This window comes from Ascaphus truei, chromosome 1, assembly GCF_040206685.1.
Source record: "Ascaphus truei isolate aAscTru1 chromosome 1, aAscTru1.hap1, whole genome shotgun sequence".
Lineage (NCBI taxonomy): Eukaryota > Metazoa > Chordata > Amphibia > Anura > Ascaphidae > Ascaphus > Ascaphus truei.
Genome location: NC_134483.1, coordinates 345,670,618 through 345,698,297, shown reverse-complemented (window position 1 = coordinate 345,698,297; position 27,680 = coordinate 345,670,618). Strand labels below are relative to the sequence as shown.

The 27,680-nt window shown below is 40.8% G+C and overlaps 1 protein-coding gene across 4 annotated transcripts in view; it reads right to left on the bottom strand.

Annotated features, from left to right (window-relative positions):
- TBCK (TBC1 domain containing kinase) overlaps window positions 1-27,680 on the bottom strand; it is a 245,872-nt gene that overhangs the window by 173,062 nt on the left and 45,130 nt on the right. For all 4 annotated transcript variants that reach the window (XM_075608538.1, XM_075608520.1, XM_075608529.1 and 1 more), the window contains exons 6-19: window positions 23,002-23,143; window positions 21,535-21,595; window positions 21,083-21,144; window positions 19,517-19,578; window positions 17,975-18,123; window positions 17,542-17,680; window positions 16,047-16,146; window positions 14,662-14,711; window positions 14,071-14,200; window positions 12,116-12,214; window positions 10,013-10,075; window positions 8,759-8,885; window positions 6,672-6,722; window positions 3,915-3,998 (exon numbers count right to left, since the gene is read on the bottom strand). In XM_075608538.1, coding sequence (XP_075464653.1) covers window positions 3,915-3,998; window positions 6,672-6,722; window positions 8,759-8,885; window positions 10,013-10,075; window positions 12,116-12,214; window positions 14,071-14,200; window positions 14,662-14,711; window positions 16,047-16,146; window positions 17,542-17,680; window positions 17,975-18,123; window positions 19,517-19,578; window positions 21,083-21,144; window positions 21,535-21,595; window positions 23,002-23,143 — 1,319 coding nt within the window. The remainder of the gene's footprint in view (window positions 1-3,914; window positions 3,999-6,671; window positions 6,723-8,758; window positions 8,886-10,012; window positions 10,076-12,115; window positions 12,215-14,070; window positions 14,201-14,661; window positions 14,712-16,046; window positions 16,147-17,541; window positions 17,681-17,974; window positions 18,124-19,516; window positions 19,579-21,082; window positions 21,145-21,534; window positions 21,596-23,001; window positions 23,144-27,680) is intronic.

Below are 27,680 nucleotides of genomic sequence, written 5' to 3'. Positions count from 1 at the left end.
TGGATTGTCACCAGGACTGACGGACTAATATATTTATGAAATAATAGTACATAGAACAAGGACAGCAAGATATTCTTTGAAAATAAACACGTGGCTTGGTGTTTGTGCCAATGATGTGTAACCCAGAGAGAGGATCTCATTCTTTTATAATAACGTACAGACAGCTAGAGGAGAAGACAGACACATCAAGTCATTGCAAGACTGAAAGAACTACATCAATATATTGTCCTCAAATATGGCTTGGGTTACATTACATACATTACATACACAAAGCATAGCTCATACAGCTTTTGTGTCATTAATTATTGGGACTTTGTTAACTGATGTGTGTGGCGATCTTATTTTTGTCTGGCTTATCATTTTGTTGCATAATAATTAAATGCAGTAGGGTATATCAGAAAAATACATATATATATATATACTAGCTGAGAGCCCCGGCGTTGCCCGGGATGTTTGTGGTGTGGGGGTGGCATTTTGGTGGTTGGGTGGGGAGTGGTCCACGCGGCCCATGGCGGTGTGCGGTGGTACTGCTGCTGTGGCTGTACTGATGGTGATTGTATCGGGGTGCAGATTTGGGAGGGTTTGGTATTGATGTGGGGGTGTTGATGTGGGGGTGCGGATGTGGGGGTGCTGATGTGGGTGTGGCGATGGGGGAGGTGCGAAGGTGCTGATGTGTGGTTGATGGGGGCTGGGAATGGCGGGGGGCCGAGGATACCGGTGTGCTGATGTGGTGGTGCTGGGGATACCGTGTGTGTGCCTCCGTCTGTGTGATTATATATATATATATATATATATATATATATATAATATATATATAGTGTGTGTGTGTGTGCGTGCATACACGTGTGTGCGTGTATATACATGTGCGTGTATACACATGTGCGTGTGTATACGTGTGCGTGTGTACACGAGTGTGTGTACGTGTGTACGTGTGTGTCTACGTGTGTGTGTGTGTGTCTACGTGTGTGTGTGTGTTTCTACATATGTGTGTGTCTACATGTGTGTGTGTGTGCATGTGTGTGTGCGTGTGTGTGCATGTGTGTGTGTGTCGACATGTGTGTGTGTGTCCATGTGTGTGTGTGCATGTGTGTGTGCGTGTGTGTGCATGTGTGTGTGTGTGTGTCGACATGTGTGTGTGTGTCTACATGTGTGTGTGTGTGTCTACATGTGTGTGTGTCTACATGTGTGTGAGTGTATGTGTGTGTCTACATGTGTGTGTGTCTACATGTGTGTGAGTGTATGTGTGTGTCTACATGTGTGTGTGTGTACATTGTGTGTTTGTGTGTGTGTGTGTGTGTGTGTGTGTGCGTGTGTGTGTGTCGACATGTGTGTGTGTCTACATGTGTGTGTTTACGTGTGTGTGTGTGTATGTGTGTGTCTACATGTGTGTGTGTGTCTACGTGTGTGTGTGTCTACGTGTGTTTGTGTGTGTGTCTACATATGTGTGTGTGTGTCTACGTGTGTGTGTGTGTGTGTACATGTGTGTGTGTCTACATATGTGTGTGTGTCTACATGTGTGTGTGTCTACATGTGTGTGTGTGTGTCTACATATGTGTGTGTGTGTGTCTACATGTGTGTGTATATGTGTGTGTTGGAGGAGGGACGGAGGGATGAAGCCGGAGAGGAGGGAATGTGTGTGGGGGGGAGCTGCTTACCTTACAGCATACAGCCGGCAGCGGCTTCCTGCTGCAGCCCGGGGGAGTCGCACCCCAGCTCAAGTCATCTGCTAGGGAGGGGCGGGGATCGGATGGGAGCCGGACGTAGAGCACAGAGGGCATGTGGAGGGAGAGAGGGGGGGGAGCTGCACGGAGAGCACAGACGGCATGGGGAGTGAGAGAGGGGGGGGAGCTGCACGGAGAGCTGAGCCCGGAGAGCTGCAGAAGGCATGTGGGGGGTCCCTCCTGCAGGTGAGGCGGCGGCGCCGAGGAGCGGGCGCCTCTGCTCGTGGGTAGTGTTGCTGGAGGCGCCGGGGAGGCTGGGATTTGCTGTGAGGGGGAGTGGGGAGAGGTGAGGCGGTGGCACCGAGGAGCGTGCGGCGATGCCCGTGGGTAGTGGTGTCAGTGGCTGGTGAGTGTGACCAATGAGAGGTGTGCGGGGGCGGGCGGGCCAAGGGAGCAATCTGATTGGCCGGAGGCTGAGTGACAGACCGACGGACCAATCAGATTGCCCCTAGACACGGACAATGGTTTCAAAAATATAGATATATAGAAGATAGAAGATAATAAAAATATAAATGAGAATAGCCAGGTACTGTGCTTTGACTGTTTTGTATATTATTGTATACATTATATTTACTCTCTAGCTAAGGAAAGATATACATTACACTCGTCTTAATGCATACACAAACTAGTAAAGTAACAGTTTTTATTTTGGTCTGCTAAAAATCTTCAAGTTGGTTAACACAATATCTGCAATTTCATACCTTTTTATACACGTGTCCAAGCTGAATACCAAGTATCCTAAAATTTGGCAACATGCTTTTCTGATCTCTACGTACAGAGTATCTATCATGGTGGGAAAGGGTCTACATTTTTATGTACAGCTGTAGCAGACTTCATGGCTCCCTGAGAAAACACATCTTGTTTTAACGCAGACTTTCCCTATTGCTGAATATTACAACATATCCCACTACAAGAGAACAATGAAGCCTGCTACCGCTGCAATGTACATGCATTATTACCACAGGAATCAGTGTGGATCATCTTTTAATATCTTTCCCCCCCTCTCTTTCTCTGCAAAGAAAACACCAACCTCCATGCCTATTTTGTAAAAGGAAATGGTTCCACATCGTAGAACTTTTCCATGCAATTAGCAGCCTGCTTCGGAGATAAATGATGGTCCTCAACAACCTCTGTCAGAGTTAAGCTATTAATGTTATTAAAGGGCACTTAGGACATGCTATGCTTCTTTGGCATTGCAGTGATAACTGTCTGCACATGGATTTACATTAAGTCAATGAACAGTGAAATGTTATTACTTGAACCTCCATCTTAATGACTGCAATTATGACATCCAGTCAAGTCCTCAAGCCGTCTTCAGACAAGTCGAGTCTCTAAATGTGAAAAACCTACATGCCAGGCAGAGTGTTGCCGTGCTGCTGTGTTTAGGAAAACCTACAAATGCATTGAGCTGTTTAAAGAAGCCATACTCGTTCCCAGAAATACAAATGTGTTCGCATGCGTGTGTGCATGTGTATGCTTTTCTGTGTATACCATATGTGCATGAGACGTGTGGGTGTGTATACTTGTGTAAAATAGTCACGGTGGGCTAAACCCCTTCTGGCTTACATATATTACACAGCGATGGATCATGGAATTTCCTGTATTTTTATACAGTGGCAGCATGCACGCGGGGACAATCCCAACGTTTTGTGTCTGTTTTATTGCTTATTAGAAATAAACGATTCAGGCTACACAACCATGTTTGTATATCGTAGCTAAACAATATTGTCTAGATGCTTTATTGAGGCGGACGAGACTACAGAATGTGTGTGAAAATACCAGAATGAGAACAGCAGCATAACTTCTGTGGCTTTTTCCCTACTCCACAAGATTATACAGAAGACGACCACAAGTTATTACAGGAAACCACGCAGCACAGTAGTTGAACGATGCATTTTATTAAAAGCAGAGTTGTATATGTAAATCTAACCTACACACTGAAAAATCCCCTTAGTATTTTACAAGGTAAAGAAAAATTAGTCATAGCTATCAAGACACAGCAATCCTAAGAAATCTCATGTATTCTTTTTTTAGCAGTAGTACATCATGTACACTACACTTGGGAATAGATAGTATTGCAACATAATGTATACTCTATATTAATATTAAAAACCACTGCTTCTGTCATCTGCCCTTTGAAATAGGAGAACAATATATTCAGAAACTATTGCAGTTCAAATAAGTTCAACTTACCTTGAATAACATGGGAATTGTCCTTCAAAAAGAAATTATACAGGTACTTGGGTATAAAAGCAGACATGCAGGCGTATGCCAGTGCTAGAAGGAAATAAAAGAAACACACGCACTTTAAAATCGAAGAATACATTTAAATTGATACAAATATAGAGAAAAAAATTACAGCATACATACTTGCTCACTTTTTTGTTGCAGATTTTACTAAACATGTTGATTATGCTCACATACTGTATGAAATACTATTTGCAATTCTTTCTACAACAGGAAAAGCACCGTACAAAACTCAATGGGATCGCCTCTATCTAGTAGGATAACTTATTATCCCACACGTTCACTAAAGAGGATAAACACTGCTAAAACCCCAGAGCAGCTGCTGGAGGTTTCTTCACCCTGTATGTAAAATAAGAAAGGACGGAGAGGTAGTAGGTGGTATGATAACCTTTTACTGGACCAACAAGTAAAAGCAAAAGAAGAACCCTAAGAAGTTTTAAAGCCTGTAACGTATCGACTACTTGTTGGTCCAATAAAAGGTATCATACCACTTACTCCCTCTCCTGTTATTTTACTACGTGGAATAAAGGACCAACACGGCTACCCGTCCTGCTTTCGTCATGTAAAACAATGGACAGATCCCATTCGGAAAAAAAAACCCAGTGGCACCAGAGTCTTGTTTGCATGAAACATGACACCCCCATGAGGTTTCTGAAAATGATGTTCTGTAACATTGTTACAAAAGTAACCAACAATGCCCATGTCTGCAGATTTAGAACGACTGATTAACATCAATTCTAGAACATTAATTCGAGATTTAGACATTTGAATGACTTAGGACATGCTTGTCCATACTTAGAGTTGGAAATGCCACACATTACGAATGTGCAGGTCCTGTGCAGCCTTCTCTGAACCACAAGGATGGCAAATTCAAAGATAGTTTATATATAATGGAGAATATAAGAGCTGTGGGCAGCCGCTGCCTGATTCCTGGTAGGTAGCAGATTCCTTCTGCAGTTGTGCTGGCATTCACAGCAGTGTCACATTTCCCATTAGGCCCGGGCTTAATGCAGCAACATTTTGGGGCGGCAAAAATGTCTGTCCCCATTTGCATTTTTCGCGCTCTCCGGCCTATCGGATCTAATGGGAGGGGACTTACTTACCTGTGCCGGCCGCCTCCGTTCTGCCGCCCTGCTTCCCCTTCAAAATTGAGCGTCAAATGACACCGCGGACGCCACACGGCGTCTCGTTGCCATGGCAACCGTGACGTCGCGGCATCACGTGACATCATTACGTCGCATTACCGTGCGACGTCACGTCGGTGACATCCGCGGCGTCATTTGACGCTGGATTCTGAAGGAGAAGCAGGGCGGCAGAACGGAGGCAGCAGACACAGGCAAAATGAAAAATGGCAGGTATATTATAACGAATGGTATATTCATACCATACAGGCATACCCCGCTTTAAGTACACTCACTTTAAGTACACTCGCGAGTAAGTACATGTCGCCCAATAGGCAAACGGCAGCTCACGCATGCGCCTGTCAGCACGTCCTGAACAGCAATACCGTCTCCCTACCTGTACCGAAGCTGTGAGCAAGCGGGGAGACTATAGAGCCTGTTACAAATGCATTATTTACATCAGTTATGCACGTATATGACGATTGCAGTACAGTACATGCATCGATAAGTGGGAAAAAAGGTAGTGCTTCACTTTAAGTACATTTTCGCTTCACATACATGCTCTGGTCCCATTGCGTATGTTAATGCGGGGTATGCCTGTATATATGAAACAACTAAATATCAAAACAAACATTGCACCTAATGCATAAATGGTTAATATTACAGCTGATACATCTATATATTGTATTACAATATCAGAAGACACAGTTGCCAATGGCTCATATCTATTTGCAGATAAAATGTAACCACAGAATGAAAAAAACAAATCTAGCGGTAAAGAAGAGCATTTAATGGAAGGAAAACTCCTATCCTGTTTTTCTAATGTTATTGCATATTGTCAACAATAAACATTTACTACCCTAGTGTGTCATTAATTAAACCCAATGTATTTTTTTTTAGCGCCATGCTGTTATATTTATTTCTAAATGTTATACTCCGGCGTGAAATCCTCCAAGCATAAAAAAAAATCATGGAATGTACAAAATGAAGTTAAAATAAATAAAATGTAATAACTCAATTGGCTGAGCCTTTCCCCCAAACATTCCTTTCAAGGTAATATAAAAGATACACAAACGTGCGACATGCTCTTGACTTAAAGTAAGGATTGCAGTGTCAATAAGTGTCACGTCCGCATTCTCATTGGTTCAAGTCGGTGTTATTCCGTAATAACACCACGCACTGAAACAACAGGCTTGTCCTTTACAGTATATCTTCCAATAAAAATAATACGCGCTGGAATTGTGCAAGTGAAAGCTTTGGAATAAAATGTGTGCTTCCAACCATCAAATACTATTCAGAACATTTAGACTCTGTTTGAAGAGCTAGCCTTGGTTTGAAAGATTATTCAGGACTGGTTTGGCTAAACCAATGCACGGCCTGGCAGCTTCTCCTTGGGTGGTCTAGGTGCCAGCAACCTGCGGATTGAGTAGCCACGGAGAAGATAAGAGTCCCTGGAGCAGTTTTATTGCAACACAAACCAAGTCCCCTTTCCTTGGGATGAATGCAGGAGGCCTCAGGGTAACATAATCATTGCATATGAGAGTTATAACTCCAGGAATAATAATGTGAACAGCATACCTACCTTCATTGTTAAAATTCAGGTAGAGGAAGGGTGCACATAGAGAATCCAAGCCTAGCGATATAAAAAACACGAGAATTAAGAGGTTAACATCCATTGCAATGCGAAATATTACATATTTATTTAAAAGGTGAGTGCAAATGATGACAACTCTAAGATTGCTGTAGATGTGTCCAGCACGTTGGGATTGGAATGTACCCCTTAGCTCAGGGGTGCACAAACCTTTCTCTCTGTGCCCCCCTGCCTGCTCTCCCCTCCTGCATTTGCCCCCCCCCCCACCCCACCCTCCTTACTTTGTCTTCGGCGTTCTGACGCCACAACGTCATGTGACATCACGTTGCCATGGCGACGTGTTGCCAGAAGTCGCCGGACACAAGATAAAGGGATGTTACAGAGGCCTCGTGCGCTCTCCCGGCATTTAGTTTAAATGCTTTGGGGAAGAGTGTGGGGCCTCTTTAAGCGCTCCTCCCCCCCACCCCCAGAAAATCTCACGCCCCCCAGGTTGCGCACCCCTGCCTTAGCGGACTGTAAATTTGTCTGAAATGGCACAGATACATTTAGTATAACCTGGTCTTTTCATTAATTTTTTTTTTTTTTAAATGCCAAAAATAGAGTTTTTTTAAATTCTAATAAAGCCCATGCTGATCCCCATTGTTTTCCATTTCATTTTTTTACCTACTTTAAAGATCTCCATTGCTTTTGCAAAGCTGTTTTTATTTTTTAAATCCGATACTTCATTCCGGAGAGATAAGTGTTTGAAATATTAGGTGTCCGAGAGGTTAAAATTACGATGTCTCTAGAGCCCAGTGCAGTCTAAAGGTTACCATGGTAACCTCAGAAGAGGAGACATTTAAAAAAAATCATATTTTTAACACTAGAATTGTTTTTTGGAGGGGGGGGGGTTTGTTTTAAAGAGAAACTTCTGCAGGGATTGCTGCTTAAATATAGGTGTAAATTCTGAAGCCCGTGCCCTTTTCTATTTAGTATGTTTCATTTTCATTAATATTTACAGACAAAAAACAACATTAAATCAATATTAAAAATGAGAGGAGATTCAAGCACTTGCTTTATAGATGCTTGCGCTGCATCTTTTTTTTTCCAAAATGTATTTTCAAAATGTAAATTCTATACGAATCAAATCCAAAATACATACTGATCATGTTAAAAAAATAAATGGAAAAACGTGCTGAATTTTGCATACATTTGTTTTTGTTTTTTTAAAACATAACTTAAGGATGATTTATGTCTAATATCTCACGAACATATCAGGTCCACACGGTGGGGAATCATCCATGGCAGCAGGAACATTCCTACACGCATAGATCCACTCAAGAGTCGTATTTGAATGAAACATGACATCCCCATGACTGGAACTTGCCCTGCTAATCCTGTATTAAAAGGTCTGGAAGATCAATATTTTGGTGGGAATTAGCATTCTTCCCATCATTGAAAAGTGAACGTTGGGGTCTATTTGGGCTGCACTAATGCTTAACTACTTCAGTTCTGCTGAGGCGTGCGACAATCTGCAGAGAGATGCACCGAAGGCCCCCAAGCGGGGATGAAACATATTTTTGGTCTCTACACCTCTGTCCCCTCTGCACAGTACCAGCGTCCTAAGCGTTAACATCTGGGATTTCTTGCTGCTATGTGTTTCGTCAGCCCCACCCCTTGTAGTGATTATGACTGGACAAAGGAATTTCAAAGCCCAGCTGCGCCGCCCCAAAGGCGGACAGCCAAGAGGCAGCCAAAGGGTGTTGGCTGTTCGCTGTTCACTGCTCGGTTCCTGGGTTGAGTAAAGTTCTTCTAACACAGCACATTGGAGGCCTATCCTACCTCTTCTAACACAATTTTTAATCTTGTCTGTAACTGTTATATACGCCCATAATCCTATATTATCTCTAACTGTCCATGAAATGTCTGCAAATATAGTGTATAACCTCTGTTCATTTAACGTAACCATGTATTTGTTATCATAACTCTGTGCCCAGGACATACCAGAAAACGAGAGACAACTCTCAATGTATTACTTCCTGGTAGAACATTTTTATAAATAAATACAAATGTTATTCTTTGTGTGTATCACAGATTACCTTGCCAATATACAAGATTAGGGTGTGAAACCACCCAAGCTTTCAGTGCCCTTCGAAATTTTGCATGGCCCTCGGGTGATGATAGCAGCTCGTCATATTGATGGCAACGTGGAATATCTACTTCAATCTGTAAGGTAAGTCATGTGGAAAACCAGTTTAATGCCCGTGCCACTGAACAGACACAGAATGTTTTAGCCACAGTCCTGCTCTTCCTAACAAGAGACCATTTGTGACATAATTGAATTGTGCCTACTGTATTTCCCCTTCTATAAACAAGTAGAATACAAACTGCTAATAACCTATATCTGCAATATTTTTGCATAATTCAGTTAATCATTTACACATATGATCTGTCGTGCTGCACATGCATTATTTTTATAGAAGAACTATGGCTCAAAAAAATATATCAAATTATAGGCCCTTTTTATCTGCTATACCAGATAAAAATCAAACAAAAGTGGAATACGGCATGATTATAGTTATTTGATGTTTCGATATTGTTGTTACTATTGCGAGCTACAGTAAGTGTCAATTGGTAAACAATTGTTTGGAGGTTTGTGACCCCTCCTCCCTGGTTTTAAGATCACCCATCCCACTTTTAACTAGCAGTTCTTGTTATGCACCTGTGAATGACCAGTTTATTAAGACAGCTCTCCCTCCATTAGAAAGGTTACGAGAGCGTTTGCAGGTAGTGTTAGGACCTGGAAAGAGGGGATACTGTGATATGGTTTGCAAGCGTAAAGATACATTGGCCAAAGAATTTAACTAAATGACCCTCACTTATGAGAAGACAGAAACGTATTTAACTATGTAATTTGTCATACTGGATGTAGCATTGCGGCTTTTTGTCTTTTGCTGTATACATTAGGTCACAATCCCAGTAGTGCTCCTTTAGACACAAATATGTGTGGTGGGTTTGGGTTCTGAGCGTGCTAGGGTTGTCTGTGTTTGTGACAGTATGTTCGGAATAGTTCAGAAGAATATGGGTTATTTTACTCCCAGTTAAGGATTGGTAGCTCCTTCTATTACATCGCAAATGTACATTTTGTTCCCAGTAAATGTGGCTAGTGTTTTGTATGATGACGTCATGGGTAACCAAGACCCACGGCTGATCATTGGTGCTTCAAGGCAACGATATGAAAATGCAGGCAAAAGCCGTCACATGTAAGCATGCTACCCGGATGAAGAAATTATATTTGCAAATGTCAACTAACATTAGTTTTCTATCTATTACATAATATTAAAATGACGTACTTGACGATCCGTAGGTATTGGAGTGTCCTTATCAGTCGCATCATATTTTTCCTGGATGGCACCCTGAAAAGGTTAAAAAAATAAAAATCAAGGGTAAGTAAAAACAATGAAAACAAAAACGTTATTTTGTACCTCTCTTCTAAATAGAACTGCCGCCATCACCCGAATAAGCTATGAAAGGGCTCATATCAGGGGCGTAACTATAGCCCGGGCAAAGCCCGCTCTCCCTCCCCCCACCCCCTGTCGTTAGCCCATCTGTCACTCTTCAGATAGACAGAAGTGATGTTTAACTATACATTAGACTATGAATGGAAAAGAAAAGAAGAAAAAGCGCCCGATCCTGGTATGATACCGTTGATAAAAATTGAATAATCTTGATCATAGGCAAATAAAAACTCACAAACATCTGAAGTTTTTGCGCGTTATGAGTAAAAACTCATGCTCCAGCATCAAACAGGAAACTGCCACACTTGTACTGCTCTGCTCCCATGATCATCTCATCACGTGTCCTCCCGAATGAGTGTTGCCAGTTGGAGAGTCCTCCGGTAACCAGAAGCAGGTCTGCAGTGTTCCAAATAGGAAAAGTTCCCAAACTCCAGAGCAGAGTAGACACCACACTACTCAGCAGCACGTCAACCTACGCGTTTCCTTGATGAAATCAGCTTGACTGGGGAAACGCGTAGTCAAGCGAGTTTTTACTCATAACACGCACAAAAATTTCGGATGTTTCTGAGTTTTTATTTGTCAATGTTCAAGATTATTGCATTTTTATCAACAGTATCACACCAGGATCGGGCGCTTTTTCTTCTTTTCCATTCAGGTCGTGTGACGGGAGGTAGTTGTGCCAACGAAGAAGGCTGCCAGCATCCCAGTGCTACCGAATGTATATTTTATGGTTTTTCTAAATTTTTCTTGGACATTTTATTTAAATATGTTATGGTTATATTCATGAACTTCTCTTTAAACATAAAGCATTGGTACTAGTATATATCCCAGTTAGTCATCTACAATATTGTTTCATTAGTATATACATTTATTGTTGTGCATTCATATATATGTTGAATAGAATTATATTGCTTTAAATCTATTGGTCATATCCCCAACTGAGGGTTTTGGTATATTTGCACATATTGCTAAAACAGTTATAGGCACAGTCTAATTTAAAGAGATTCTGTTTATACATTAGACTATGTTTAACTATACATTATGAATATAATAGGTGAGCAGATCTTGTTATATATGTTTATACATTAGGAATATAATACAGTAGGTGAGTGGTCCATTCTATCTTGTTATATATGTTTAACTATACATTAGGAATATAATAAGTGGGCGGTACATTCTATCTTGATAACGCCAGGGGCCCACCACCGCATACCCTCTCCCCCCACCTGTCTCTATTACAGGTAAGCATGGAAGAGGAGAGCTGATGGTGATGAGGGTGAGATCAAGGAAGAGATTTGATGGTGATAAGGGGGAGATCTGATGGTGATGATGAGGTGGGAATCTGATGGTGATGATAAGGGGGAAATCTGATGGTGATGAGGAGGAGATCTGATTTTGTTGAGGTGATATGATGATGAGGGGGGATCTGATGATAAGGGGGAGATCTGATGGTGATAAGGGGGAGAGCTGATGATGGTAAGGGGGAGAGCTGATGGTGATGAGGAGAGATGATGGTGATGAGGGCGAGATCTGATAGCGATGAGGGGGAGAGCTGATGGTCAAGAGGAGGAGAGCTGATGGTGATGAGTGGGAGAACTGATAGCATTGAGTGGGAGAGCTGCTGCTGCTGCTGCTGATGATGATGATGAGGGGGAGAGCTGATGAGGAGAGATAATGAGGAGGAGGGAGATGATTATGAGGGGCAAGGATAATGATGATGAGGTGGAGGTGGATAGATGATGATGGGGAGAGATGAGGAGGGATGATGAGAGAGAGGATGAAACAAATTGCAGCCAGTATTAATAGGGCCCTGAATTATTTTGTTTACGTCACTGGCTCATTTGATATACAACGTTTGCTGTCCAGACATATTTTATTGTTAAAGAAGGAACACTATAAACCAGCTTGCGCATTTTCCACTCCAAAAATTCTTCTTACCTCTACCCCAAGAAGTGCAGCCCAAGTTAGACCTCTCAGCAGGGGCGGGATGTCCACCCGGGCTTCTTTCCAAATGAGATTTTTTTTGTATGGATACGCCTAGAATAGAACATGTACACAAAAACACGAGGTAAATAGGAAAACACTAACTGTACCCATGCAACAATTGAATAATACATGATTTACATGGGTGGAAAAGACCTACGTCTAGTAATAGACTTTTGTGTACTACTGTAAAACACGTGTCTATTCTTCCATAAGTATGTCTGCTATTAGTAAAGGATACTTCACTAATCAAGAAGGATCAAGACTAGGGTTCTCAAAGCAAGGCCAATCTATAGGGATAATTTTGCTAGGGGTATAACCCTCTGTGACTGCTCACAAACACTACTAGCTGAACCTTATCCCCACTAAACCATCTGATAAAATAAAGGTACTAGTGTTACGACGTATGCTCATCATAAAAGGTATCATAATATTATAATATACAACATCAACAACACTGATGAACACTTATTTAGCAAATAATATAAAAAAAACAAAGCATGTCATGAACACATTGTCACCTACCCAACAAGCTAAAAATAAGTCACAAAAAAAGTCACAATGAACAGTACCATATTTTGTCATTGTAGAGGTAAAAGTCATTGACTACATTCTTTAAGTACTGAGGAAAAGGCGATTAAATATTCTTTTTGACAGGAAAAAATCTGCATTTAAAAAGAAAGGTATTTTAAATATGACATCTTCTGAAGATTAGGTGTCTTTAATGAGTCTTTAATAAGTTCTTAGAATTTTTTTCTTTAAAGCCTATTTTCATTAAAAAAAAAAGTTAAAAAATACACTTAATGAGTTTTAGCTCTACAATGACGATTTAGTGTAAGTGATTACAACACTGTAATTTCGACATAATTTAAAGTGGTTCAATGACAAAACTTCTAAAAGAGTGCAGACACCGAGATGGAGATCTGCAGATGTCCCATCTTTCCCAATCAATATAATTAACTGAACTGATACGAAGACCTGGATACATAAAACTGCAGTAATTAAAAAATGCAGTTTGTGCCACCAAAAATGCGTTAATTTTATAGTGTAATACATCATAGCCTACGATGGATCCTCAACTTCCCACAAAGCCCTCGATCGACTGTTGCTAGAAGAAGTCTCTTCGGTATGTATTTCTTCTTCTTTTCTTGATTGATGTACTATGTGGTTCCCTTACTTTTGGATGACATCTCATCAAAAACCACATGGTACATCAACCAATCAGATTGGTTGATGTACCATGTGACTCTGGCCTTCTGTGACCACCTTGGCCCTATATAAGGCTCGGCCGTCTCAGAAGGCGGGAGTTAGCTGAAGAGACCACATCTGGTAGCTGAAGAAAGAAGAGAAAGCAGATATACTTACTGGACAGACGACTTCTAGCAACAGAGGATCGAGGGCTTCGTGCCAAATTGAGGATCCAACGTCATCGAGCCAGGATGGCTATGGATTGCAAATACCCATTGGGCCTGGATTTGTGACTTTGATTTTTTTGGTAATCAGGCATTGGATTTAAAAAAAAAGAAAAAAGTTCTCTGTCTATTGGGCATTGGATTGTTTTTTTTTAGGGTTTTTATGGGGGTAGGGGTTGTTAGCCATCAGTCTTGAATTGTTTTTGGGTTGATTTTTTTAATGGTTGAGCATTGGCCCTATAGTGGATTGGACCTGGTGGCTTCAGCCATGAAGATGAGGACGGCCTTCATCCTGGCTGAAGTAATCAATTTTTTTCAATGGTCAATATTGATTGCCAATGTAGATATCAAGGCCACGATTGAGGCTTTAAAGGATATTTTTATTTAAAATGTCATTGGTCATTTTAATGTATAGTTTCAAAACATATATATTTTAATGCTTTTCAATGACAAAAAGCCATATTAGCCACATTGAATTGAAGAAAAGTAAAACCTTACCTTCAGCAGCCTCTGGAATAAAACAATCCTGTTGAGTTGGTACTCTGTGTCTCTCTCACGGATAATCAGTGGAAGGGTAGCAGAAGTAGACAGCTCATTGCTACTGCATGAATGAGGGACGTTGGATTGGCTGAAAAATCATTTTCAGTATGAAAACACATTAGGAGCTACCCATGTACACATGTTCCATCCCCATCTTCCAGTTGCTAAAGGACCTGCCAATTTCATGCAGTGGCCCATTGTAATAATATACTAATGTCTACTGCTTTAACTTTGTATCTGTTAGTGATTTGGGGAGTTCTTATTGGAGCAGTCATAGGGAAAGTTACTAAGAGTGATAATAAAATGGGCCATAGTTAACATCTTGGAATGCCAATGACTTCCATCTTTTTTTTATGTCAATGAAGTCTACGATGTCTCAGGTAACAACAAAATCTGTATTGAGGATACGTTTCCATTTGGCAAATCTATAACATTCTTGTACAACTCCAAGGAGAAAATGGCTCTCATCTTGATATTCATTCCCCATTGGCTTTAAGTCATATTAATATTGTGTAAGTAGCTAGTTAAAAAATATAATCATATACTCACTCATCTTCTAATAACGGATAAAATGCTTCCCCTGGGACATCTTTCAATCTCTAAAGAGTTTGTACAGTAGATAAAAATACATTTAACCAAGTAAAACACAAATTGGCAAAAGTAGAGAAGTACATGCAGGTGAAGAGAACATGTAACAAATGTCAGCAATATGTTGAATTCTTTGTCAATCGATTTGTTATACTGTGAAACTGCTTCTCCATGTCAGGGAAACTTCTGAGCCCATTCATTTGAGCTCCGAGTTTTCTCTGTCAGGGAGAAGTGATTCACAACATGTTAAATAGGGGCCTACATCTTTTAAATGAGCATTTCCTTGAAAAATACCCCTTTTGTTTACCGTTATAGGAAAAAAGGGGGCCCCGGAGCTAAACTGCCAGTTCTTCATGTAGGTATAAATATCCTGCATTATCTGGCAAATAGGAGGCCTATTAAGTGACCTATTGGCCTGCGTGACGCAGGAGCTTTAAACCTCCATTTTGTTTCCCCTGTAGGGGACATGTCTGGGGCACCTTCGGAGGCAAGTATCTCGGGAAGCATGGGGTCCTCTGAGGTGAAATTAACGCGGTTCAGCTCCAGAGACCCTCTAAAATAAAAAGAAAAGGGAGGGAGGGGGGGGGGATTAGACTAGGCAGAACCATACCTTTAAAGTAGCAATCCAAGCTGGCCATTTGCCCCCAATCCCCATTTTTTACATAGCAATGAAGAAGGGGGTTTCTGGAGCTGAACCCCATTAATGTCAGCTCCGGAGACACCCTGCTTCCAGAGATAGTTACCTCTGTAGTAGGTGCCAGTATCCGCTCCAGCGCGGCTAGCAGGAATCACATAATAGCCGCTTTTACAATCTACCGCGCTCTGCAGGCCAATAGGAAGCCGTGACATCGTCCGGTGCAGGTTCTTATTGGCCCACGTGACGCGGAAGCTTTAAACCTGCTGGGAGATACTGGCGCCCTCTTTTGAGGTCCGTATCTCGGGAAGCAGGGGGTCCCCGGAGAAGAAATTCAGGGGGTTCAGATCCAGAAACTCCCTACTTCAAACCTATGCTAAAAATCAAATAAATAAATAATATTTTATTTTTTTTAAAAGCCCGCTTGGATTGCTCCTTTAAGCGGTAGTAAAAAAACAAACAAAAAAAAACAAACAAAAAAAACCTCACGTCACCAGCTCGCAGTAGGAAACTTTTATTATAAATCAACGTTTTGGTACAATCATGCACATTCATATGGGCATTTAATTTGCTCTTTGTATTGAGGGTGCACCTCTACACAATTGTGTACAACTGTTCAGCTTCAGAGAATTCAAGATTAGGCAAGAATCTCTGCAAGAGAGAAAGCACTGATTTTGATAGCCGAATACAAATATTAAAAGACTCTTCTTACGTTTCTAAGCTGACACAGTGACAGCGTCACCGTGGTGTCATCCAAGAGCGAGTTTCTGTCTCTTCCTCGTCCAAAGCTTTCACCATCCTCAAACAAAAAACTTGGAAAACAAATGTTTGGTACGTTAAATGAAAGAATGTATTGATTGAAAATAAATCATCAATAAACCTGCACAGAATTTCTATTAATCATTTTTTTTTTAAATTGACTACTCTTGTGCGCACACATCTTCACTCTCATTCAAGTCGATGGCACTTAATGCCGAGTCGTCCTCAGATATACCTTACCGAAGCTTAATGAATCCCCGGGTGAGAGCATACTGTAATAACACATTTCACAGACAGTACAATACATCCTCCCTATGTTAGGCAATAGGACAAGTGAAGTGTCAGGAGGTCTCTGACTGGTTATGAATGGAGTCAGAGCCTCCTTGCAGACACTATGACTTGGGGCAGTTCTCCATTCTTTTCCCCAAGCGTGTCATTGAGAACATCGAGAAACTTATAAAGAGGAGGATGAAATGCAACGGGTCTCACACAAGTAGGAACCGGGGCTGTGTTACCGGGACCAGCTGAGTGATGTGTTGAAATGAACTTCTATTATTTTGTATTAAGTAATATATGATATATGGATATACAACCTTTTGCATCAATTGGGCCAATTATTGGGTATGGAGATTTTGGAGAATATATACAATACATTTTGTTTTGATGATTTTTTGCACATTGGTTTTAATACATTCCTGGTTGTTCTTTTCTTTGTGTTATTTTGACCGCACTTGCAGAAGTTCAGCCCCACCTAACGGAGGTTTAATCGCCTAACTATTTCAGTCTAGAGCAGGTCTTTTCTATAATGGATAATAGCTTTGTCATCTGTTAGGCTGGGTGCCACAAGCAGCAGTCCCCCCTTTCTGTAAGCATATACTCAGGGTATGATCTCTCCCTCACTCATAGAGACGGTCAATGAGCTGAAAAACTGCAGACATTAAACCACCTGAGAGGGATTTCTCACTCATTTGATAGCTGTTAGCAGTCTCGCTATCAGCGGTAGTTTTTAGCACCGTTTAGTAAGTAATCTCCCTCAAATTGAATATTCTACCTCAGGAAGACTTTACTAGACTCACCAGCTTTGAGCAGAACTGAAATAGCAACTTGGATAATGTCCCACGTGTAATATTTTAGAGCAAACCAGTGCATTCAAGTTTTAGGTGTTGGATATTTAGTCATGTAAACTATATATCTTCGAAGAGTACTGTTAATACTGTAGGTGTTTGGCATGTTGTTCTGATTAAACCTTTACTGAGACGGTTGTAGAGGACATAGGGAGCTGTCACAAACATGTGCCTTCTTACATGCTGTAATATAGGCTCCCATATTTGTTTCATGAAGAAGCATCTGAAGTTTAAAAAGTATCCTATTTGGCCAGTCCTCATCTATGTTATCCATGAGTTCCACATCTTTAACAAACCCAGGACAGATTAATGTCTGGCACTTACTTGGGTAAGGTGCAGATAGGTGGTTTGGTTCGAATGATTCCCTTACTGATCAGCTCTTTTTCCAAATCTCCTCCTGCCAAGCACCAGAGGTAATATACTTCTTCAATAGATCTTTCTGCCAGGAAGTCACTGTCCTCATCTAAAAATGACAGCATGGCACAAAAAAAGCTGATGTATATTTATCTGCAGAAATTTTCATATTTAAACCTGCATTACCATTATTGTACTTGTAAACTCTCTGCCATTCACAGCCATACTATGGTCCTTTGTCTACTGAAAAGTCACTGCATGCTGCTTACATATCTCCAGTGTCACTGCTCCAATATACGGACAGATCATTAACAAAGCCATCACTTCACCTACTCATACTTAAAAACGTAGTAGAAATAATGTACAGTAGTGAGAGTGTTCCCCCCCCCCCCGTCAGCAATACCTTTACACAGGAGATTGATGTCCTCAGGTAGAATTAAATCAGCACATCTCAGAGTAGATGAGAAAAGACTAGCAGGCTTGTGGAAGGGAAAGTACAAAGGAGACACGTCACTGAACACACTGTCCCCAAGCAACTCGGCAGCAGTGGGCCTACAAAGAGAGAGACACACATTATATTAACCCTTTCACTATGGGGAGGGGGTCGCAACTCTAGCAGTGAAAGGGTAAAGTTTGTATTGGCAATTAAATACAAAAAATGGTGTTACATCAATGAACATCTTTAAATTAAGGAGAAGCACTGATACAGTTTGTGTAATATTCAATTGAAATGTAATGGTCTATTCACGAAGAGTCATTAATGACACATTACACGCCTTTAAAGGCGCTTGGAAGATATGAAGGGAGAAGATGCATTGAGGAGGTGACCCCTGCACACAAGTCTGGACGAGCTGCCAGAGGGTGGCTAGGATACAGCTTCCTACTGGAAAGCCATGAGTGTGAGATGAGCTGCACATTCACATGATTTTATTCTGTTTGTGAGTGCACAGTCTGTACTTTTTTAGATTTTCTGTAGTAAATAAAATCACTTGATCGATAGACGGGTGTGTGTTTTTTCCCTTCATGTCTTCCAAGCACCGTTACAGATTCAATTTGAGTTTGGATTGGGGGACCAGGGTGGTGACAGCTGGTGTAGGAAGGCGGCATTATAAGCACCTGGAGTACCCGGATAAGGAGCAGCGGAGACATCCAAAGATATGTTATACATTTATCTTTTTATTCTACTTTTTATTATCCATGCATACATTTAGGAGTAACCTTTTACGCGTGACCCCTAACTAAGCACGGAAGTGCGAAACGCGTTGAGGTCACGCATACACGCTAGCAGTCGCAGCAGTGGGAGCCGGTTAGATTTCAGGAGAGGGTGTTTCAATCTGCTAGTAGTGATAGTTCTCCGGAGATTATCAACTGTTCATCCCTTTGGTTATCTCCCTCATGTTCCCCGGATTACCCGGTCAACTGCATTTTAATATTGTAAATTCACTTTATACTATATTTTTGTTTTTATTGTTGTTTTATATTTGTTTGTTATCATAGCGCTCAGGTCTTTTCCTAAACGCCATCCTGTTTAATATGAATGGTTTTAAATACATTATTTTTATATACTGATCCTGAGTGGTTTGTATTTTTTTGTCTCTTTGTTTGTGAGACCTCCTTCGGGAGTTCTCTTTAGGAGTTTTTTGGAGTAATCTAAACAAGGGGAAAAGTGTTCCGTATTTGGATTTCACCTGTGGAAGAGCGTGAGCGCGTTTTTTCTACACTTTCTGTATATATGTAGAACATTGGGTCACAGCGCACGGATTATTGAATGTCCCATGACACCAAGGGGCATATAGATCAAGTGCCGGAGGGGTTATCGTAACTTTAACATCAACTGAAATATAACTGGGCTTATTACATATTGACACTTGTATTTGAAACAGAAAACCTACATGGTTTTTTTTATCTGACTTTTTGTTACCAAGAACAGTACAGCACCGCTTACCTTTTTGATGGATGGAATGTGAGGCACTTTCTCAGCAAGGAGAAGGCACTTTCAGGGAGACCCTGCAAAAGATAGATATGTAGCGGTAACAGTACCTTTAAACATATGAATAACTTTACTGATGTCAAACAATCCAAACTTCTACATCACCTCGTGAAGAAATGAGCTCTAAGATAATTAAGAAGCAGTGTTTAAATACAGTTATATATACATGCCAGTATAGTATGTGCTTAAATGTAATGATATCTTGATGCCTGTATAGTTTAGCGGCGCCAAGAGACGTTCTGTAACCAAAAACTAATGTGCATTACCTCTTCTTCACATTAATTTTATAATATAATTTTAATATCTCCCTTTGGCATCTCACTTTAAGTTTGTCATAATAATTTTCTGTTTAGCATCAATCCATTTTAGTCTGCCAGCTGCCAGCTGCACACAAGTTAGGCCGCGATTATACTGCCGGCGTGCGCAGGACCGCATGACGTCACACACGCTGAAGGCATCGGGAGGCGACGCCGTGACGTCATTGGCTGAACCTCTCACGTGACGCAGCCGTCGCGCGGCCAGAACAATTTTTTTTAAAAATTCCAAAACGCGCGCTTATTGGACAACATTAAATTGTTTTGGCGTCGCAACTATAATCCTGGCCTTAAGCTGCAAAGCGTTACAATGATATGCAGCACACTGATCCACGTGGTAACAACCAGGTGGCTCTCGCACCCCACCATCCAAAAAGTTGCCAAGTAAAGAAAACTGTACAGTAAGTGAAACAGAATGTCAGCAAAGCCTTTGAAATCAATATCTACCACACATCACCATGACAATGCTGCATTTTCTTTTTTTCAGCTTTTTATTTAATAGGGTTTCATATATAAACATATTTCTATTATTTCAGTGTATATAATAATATTATATATACAAACATATATTATTATCTAAAATATATATAACAGAAAAATGTCACTACATATAGTAGTGAAAGTATCATTTTTAATACATAACATTCAATTAATACAACCCTCTTTTTTTTGTTTTTATAGATAGACGAGGATAGATTGAAAGAAAAGATAGAGGAAAAGAAGGGGAGGAGGGGGGTGAAGTATGAAGGAGCAAATGAGAGGGGGAGGAAGAAAGTGGAGTATGAAGTATTGAGGGGGAATGTGGGGTGTGGCTGGTCTAAATGGGTGATAAAGATTCTAATGTCATTCTAAAGATTCTAGATTGAAATTAAATTTTTATATTATATTTTATATTCTATACATCTCTTCTCTGTTTTTTTCTTAGTTATGTGGCCATAATTCCCCTATTTTCTAGAATGGATCCATTTTGTGGTTTAGTTGAACTGATAATTTTTCCATGAACCAAATTTCGTTTACTCTTTTGATTACTGTACGTTTAGATGGGGCATTTATTTTTTTCCAAGATGCAACGTTGCATTTTCTACAACACCTTTCACTATCATTTCCAACAGTCTCCTTTTAAAGTTGACGTAACAAACAGAGGTAAGACGTACGTAACTTGCAGTGATAACATCTAAGCCTTGGAACAATGCAAGGTTTTACAAACCTTGCTAATTTCCACACATCCATGTTCTTCGCCCAGCACGGTCACAATGTCATCAACACAGTCTATAGGAGCAGAAAAACAGAGAACACATACTATACTACCCACAAAGCAAGAAGTAGCTAAACGCCCCAAGTAAAAAAGCAAAGAGACATTACAATCAATCAGGGGTTGAACGTCAGATAGAAAGGTTTAAACATAATGAATAAACGGTGGCAACATTCAAGTATTTGAGGGCGATTTCACAGTGGAGCTATAAATGTTAACAGACATGATAATCCTGCTATTCAGATTACAATTGCTAGACATTGTTACATTTTGTATAATATACCTATATCAAACTATGCAGAAATGTTCTTCTCATAAACCACCCCCTCGATAAGACACTGTAGGTTTCTATTGTTAGACCTTTTTGAGACGAGGTGGAGGGTATTTTGACATTGTTACGCACATACCTAGTGTAAGTATTAGCTTTAATTTCTCAGATATGTCCAGGCTCTGAAATAACTTTCTTCCCTGTATGAAAGAGAACAAAAAAAAGTATACAGACCATTAAGCATTGAATAATGATTGTTTCTGTTTTTACCATGGTATGAGGCATGGCAGTGTCCACACTATTCATATTTTGTCTGTTACTATATTTATTCCTGAAAAGTTTGGTACATTGGAGGTAAACGATGGTCCCCTGATGGTAAGACATCTGTGATTCTACACACGCAGATCCCGTGACATATAGAATTCAAACAGAATACAGATTGCTACATCCAGTAATTGTACATGATGCTGATATACTCTTTACCATTTAGCCTCATTAGTTTCCAGCTGTGGTCCCATCGATCCGTCTATATCTTACACTGCCCCTTGTGTCTAAAAAAAGTTGCATTACTAGATGTAACCAAATCCCTCCTGTTCTTTATCGCCTTAACATGTCTCTCTGTGTTAACAAAAGACTTGTAACAACTTGGCTGGATGTTTTCCTTAACAAAATAAGTTCACGCAGTCACGTTTGGATATTACAAAAATGCACCAGGCAGTGTCTAACCATAAAATAAAAAAGTCAACCTAAGATGATCTGATTTGAATTTTTTTTTCAAAGAAACTAATATTTAGATAACTCTCTCACTCATAGGGAGGTCCAGAGTTACAGAAGATAAGAAAGTGACCAATGTAGTATAATCAAGCCATGCAAATTACATGTGTAGCCATGTATCCTCTTGGCTACTATTCTGCCCTACCTAAAACACATAAGCCCTTGTACCAGCGCAGGCAGTGTTAGGGTTAAACCTATGCCCTTGCAGCTGCAGCAGTAAACAACAACCTTCAGTGACAGGGGGGGGGGGGGGGGGCTAAGCCCCGGGGGTTGATTCCAGGGACCAGAGGAACAGAAAGGAGAGTACATGTTGGTATGCTGTATGAAGAATAAATAATTTATTTTCTTTGTTCCTTTGTTTTATACTCCTGCCTGAGACTGCAGTTTATCAGGGGGGAGTGCAAGAGGGTTACACCAGGTAACAGTGAAATCTCCCAGAGGGTGGGGGAACACCCGTTACACATGATATTATCAATCTACCCCAAAACCACGTATCCCACATTACATGTCACATTCACGGAGCCAAAAACAGGAGAGACAGAGAGGCTTTGTGTCCTATGAATATTGGGTGAAGGCACTTGGACAAGCAGGTCCCTAGGTGCCATGATGACCCACCTCTCCATTGCTCATGCAATTTCTGGGATCAGTGATGCTTGGCGCTTCGTGGTCCAACCTGCTCAGGAGGTGGTACCACAAATCCCAAAATACCCCTGGCCATACAAGTTTTCCTCCAAGCTTAACGAAACAGCCAAAGGCCTGGTTCCATAGTGAAATCCTGGGCCTCGGCATTCCTGCATATTCAGTATACAGGGTTCCCTATTCCAGTACATACCATACAAAGCTCAAACAATATCACACCCAGGGACCAAACATCGGACTTTGGGCCCGACGGGAGAGGTCTCTCATACTGTATGGGGTCTGTAGGCTTCACAATTCCATGGGCAATCACTTCTGGAGCTAGATACGATGGGTATCTAAAAAAACAGATAAAGGCAAGAAAATATATTAAAAACATTGTATGTTTACTGCCTCTACAACGTCAATCTGTGATTTCCAATCTGTATTATTACATGCACTATGGAGGCTTAATGTTGTATCCAAAAGGTTTATGTAAACAAGGAGAAAAGTCCAATTATCCAAGAACAGTAACGATGATCTTTGGTGGGCACCTCATTAAACTGTGCTGCTCAGTTTCTACACTAATTTTGACCATCATAATCCAGGGGTGGCGAGTGTGGCATTCTCTACTTGGTATGTTATTTACTTGCCGTATTTATTTGCTTTAGATTGAATTGGGGGCAATGATTCTCATCTTCCACATTCCAACATTTTACACTTCAGCGGACTGAAAAAATACGTTCTCAATATATTTATAATATAGTTAGTTATACAATACAATGACAAGTTATGTTATTTTAGTTTTACATTTTCCTTGCCCAATCTTTATTCAGTTTTACTCGTAGGCCTATACTAGGTAATTTCTCCACAAACTTGAAATACATACATATATACACAGAATGTATATATACACACACACATCATTAAATTGGATTAATTTGTGTGCTGTCTCATTCTTTCTGGAAAGTCTACTGAGAAGGGTTTGCCTGGTAAGGATACTTTATTTATCATATTATTACCGGACAAGCAACAACCATAACTTTGATACACGTGAGTGCCATCTGCCAACATTGAATATATATATATATAAATATATATATATCTGTACCGTGTTAACCGAGCTTTAATAATCAAAAATTAATAGACGATACAATTTTGTGGCTAACTAAATGCTTTTATTTGTGCAAGCTTTCGAGATACACTGATCTCTTCTTCCAGCGATGTTACATTGAATAAAGCAAGCAAGGGTTTTACTTAAAAATGTTTTTAAGTAAAACCCTTGCTTGCTTTATTCAATGTGTAGTGGTGTTCCCTGGCCTTCCCTCTGTACCTCCGTTGTAGGGTCGCACGGCATAGTTGGAAGGTGGGGGCTGAGCAGGGAGCGTTCCGCGGCAGCCGATAGTACAGGGCGCCGCCATGTTATGTTTCGCCCATGCGCAGTATCAATGCGCGACGGGAGGCTCTGAGAAAGTTCACGCATGCGCAGTGTAAAGCGCGCGAACGGCTGGCCAATCACAGGGAGGCTCAGCAGTAAACTACAACCCCCAGGATAGAAAAATAGGCTAAATCGCTCCAATGCAGGTGTAATAATTAAAATAAGCCAAACCACTAAACCAGGGTACAATTAAGTATAAAATAGTACTTAATGTGCAATTGTATGGGTACTATCCTCCTGAAGACAGGTGGCAGATGGTACAAGCCCACTCACCCTGAGTCTCATCGGCAGGTTCCCCTGGAAATCAGCAATACTCACATCCTGGTAGTGGTAGGCAAGCTGTGCAGCTTGAGATGTGCAGTATAACAGGAAACATGGAGAACGAAAGCGCACTAGCAAAAACGGAGCAGGAAGGACCCAAAAACAAAAATAAATTAAAAGGGCACTTTAATGTGACAAAAGACCCATCCAACGCGTTTCGGACGTCACAGCGTTCTTTTTCAAGGTATTTAATAAGTGCACCAACACCGGTACCAACAGGCGCTGATCCCACCTTGGGGGAGGACTCTTTGGGGACACTGGGTTGAGTGACCAAAGGACTGCGCATATATATATATATCTGTGGACACGGTGTGGGGTGCATGCGGTGAAAGTAGCTCAGTGATATATGTGAATAAAAAGATAAAGGCAAATATAGTGCAGAGTGTTGATACTATAAACTATCAAATCATATAGCCATAGGTAGTTGCACTCACAAAACTTCTTATTTAAATAAGCATGTCAGAGATTCTTCTCTCTCTGACTGGAGCCCTTGTGATGGATGTATGTAGTAATTCTCAGGATATCAAGCTGTGAAGTGTGTTACTATCATTCTTGCCTAGGGGAATCTCACTTATTGGGGATCCTGGGTAAGTGGAGGCGCTGCCAAGACTCTATTATTACCCCAGGCTCCCAAGTAGCGGAGGCCCAGATCTCGCTGAGCCACCAGGTATACACAGCACTAGTAGTCGCTCTGGATAAGCAGGAAAGAGGGCTACAAATGTAACATTACTGGAAGAAGAGATCAGTGTATCTCGAAAGCTTGCACAAATAAAAGCATTTCGTTTGCCACAGAATGGTATCGTCTATTCATTTTTTATTTTATATTATATATATCTATATTTATTTTATTTTTTGCAGCTTTTGATAAAGGAGACACACAAAAGTCTTTATTAAAAATAATGCTTAACTTGTTTATCTTGGGCCTCTGAAGTTGCCAGCAACTAGGTACAGAACAAAATGTCTACCAGCAACTTCGATGTCGCTACCGTGGCTATTTCTCATAGCCTGATGTGTTCTAAGATACCTGTAGCTGATACAGGAAATAGTCTGACCACCGTGTCATTTGATTTTAAAGAACCAGCACTAAAGTACCTTAAATCTAATCCTCAATATTTTTTTCTGCTTCTTTCATATGTTCAGATTCACCTCTTATGACCCAAAGGATGAAGATGGTACCTTGTTAGCCCATAGAGTAAACAGAAAAAAAGGAGTTTGTAATAAAATAAGAACAAAAGTAAGGTAAATGTGACACCTTGGATGGCTAACTAATGTGACTAAGCTTCAGTCTACTCAGGACCCTTCTTCAGGACTGTTACAAGGAGAAGAGACCTGCGCAGTCCTAAAATAAATATGATGAGAAGTCATTAATGATGCATTGGCTTCCATTTACTTAGATGCAGTAGGAAGTAAATGCATTAACTTCTGACCATATTGCATATTGGACAAAAAATTTACAAAGAAAGGACAAATCCCACTTAGCTGAAAAATCTATACATATTATACACTTGTTCTCTATAAAAAATAACGGGACCTTTTTAAACATGCAGTGATTGCCAATCTACTGTATCATTCGCCTTTCGCGTATGGACATTTCTACTTCTAAATTGTGCCCAACCTTATGTCAGTGGAGCAAACAGAAAGTAGGAGATAAAGGGGAGGCTTCAACGCACAGTGATGTCACAAAGAAGGGAGTATCTAAAAGAAGTCGGATCCTTTCAAGATTCTAATTACCAACACCCTAATACCGAGAAACAATTTGAAAATGATTAGCTGCTTAATTTTTTGGGTTGTTGTACAACAGAATTATATTTCCAAGATTTAACATATATGGGGTCACATTTAATAACCAGCGGTGCTCCATAAGGCCTGGGACATAGTAAACACTTTGGTGCTGCTGCTGCTCGCTGATGCTTGCTGCCGCTCGCTGTACCAGGAGCTTTTTGCTGTCCTGGCAGAGGAGACAGCAAGCGCGCTTGGGAGGCGGGTATCACTGTGTGTGTGTCACTTGGTAGCTGTCAGTGTGTGTGTCACTTTGAAGTGGTCTGTGTCACTGGGGAACGTGTGTGTGTGTGTGTGTGTGTGTGTGTGTGTGTGTGTGTGTGTGTGTGTGTGTGTGTGTATTATATAATATTTTAAAAATTAAAAAAAAAAAGACATGTGAGAATAAATTATTTATTAACATTGTGCAACTTTGATAAATATATATACACACACACACACACACACACACACACACACACACACACACACACAACCTCTGCTGGTCTGGTGGCTCTGTAGTTACAATGCCGGACCGGCTGCAGCCCCATTGGATGGGAGCGGTCACGTGACCGCTCCTCCGCTTCCCCGAGCGGCAAATTTCAAACTTGCCTGTCTCGGGAGGAAGAAACTATAGCCGCGCTGATAACAGATGCAGGGGCTTTGTGCATCTGTTCAGCGCGGCTCAGCGACGCTGACTTTACTATGTCCTGGGCCTAAGACACCTTGCAGCCCCTTTACTTCAATGGGCTGGAAGGGGCTTCTGGTGTAGAACCGCTTAGTATATACAGCCGTATGCATAGAAGTCAACTGCTATCGAGTTACTTTGCAGCTAGGGGGGTCTGAACATTTGCAAAAAATTTTTTTTTTTAAATGTATCAATCTATGTATTCTCACATAGATGATTTGCTTTGTTATTGTTCACAAATGTTGTGATACGTTATTGATGGAAATTCTTATAGTATATTTTATGATTACATATTCTCATAACCCAATCTATATGTTCTTAGTCAGAGGCAGTGGCGGATTTAAAAATCTGCCACCCAGAGGCATTTACCTTGGTAAATAATATAGTATTAAATGTGACTTATTATTTTCTGGTCTCAACGAGGAAGCATATTTCATAGAAACAGGGATACTAGAAAAAGCACTCATGCTCTGAAACTAGAGGTTAAAGAGTTGTTAGGAAGTAATTCTTCATGGAAAGGGTGATGGATTCACGCCACAGCGCAGAGGTGATACAGGTGGATACAATAAATAAATTCAGTACTGCTTTAGACAAGCACACGACTATCCTAAATATGAAAGAAAGCCTCTAATAGGGCCTGAGGTGTCACAAGATATAGGAGAATGGGCTCACTTGGTGGGCCAAGTTTTTT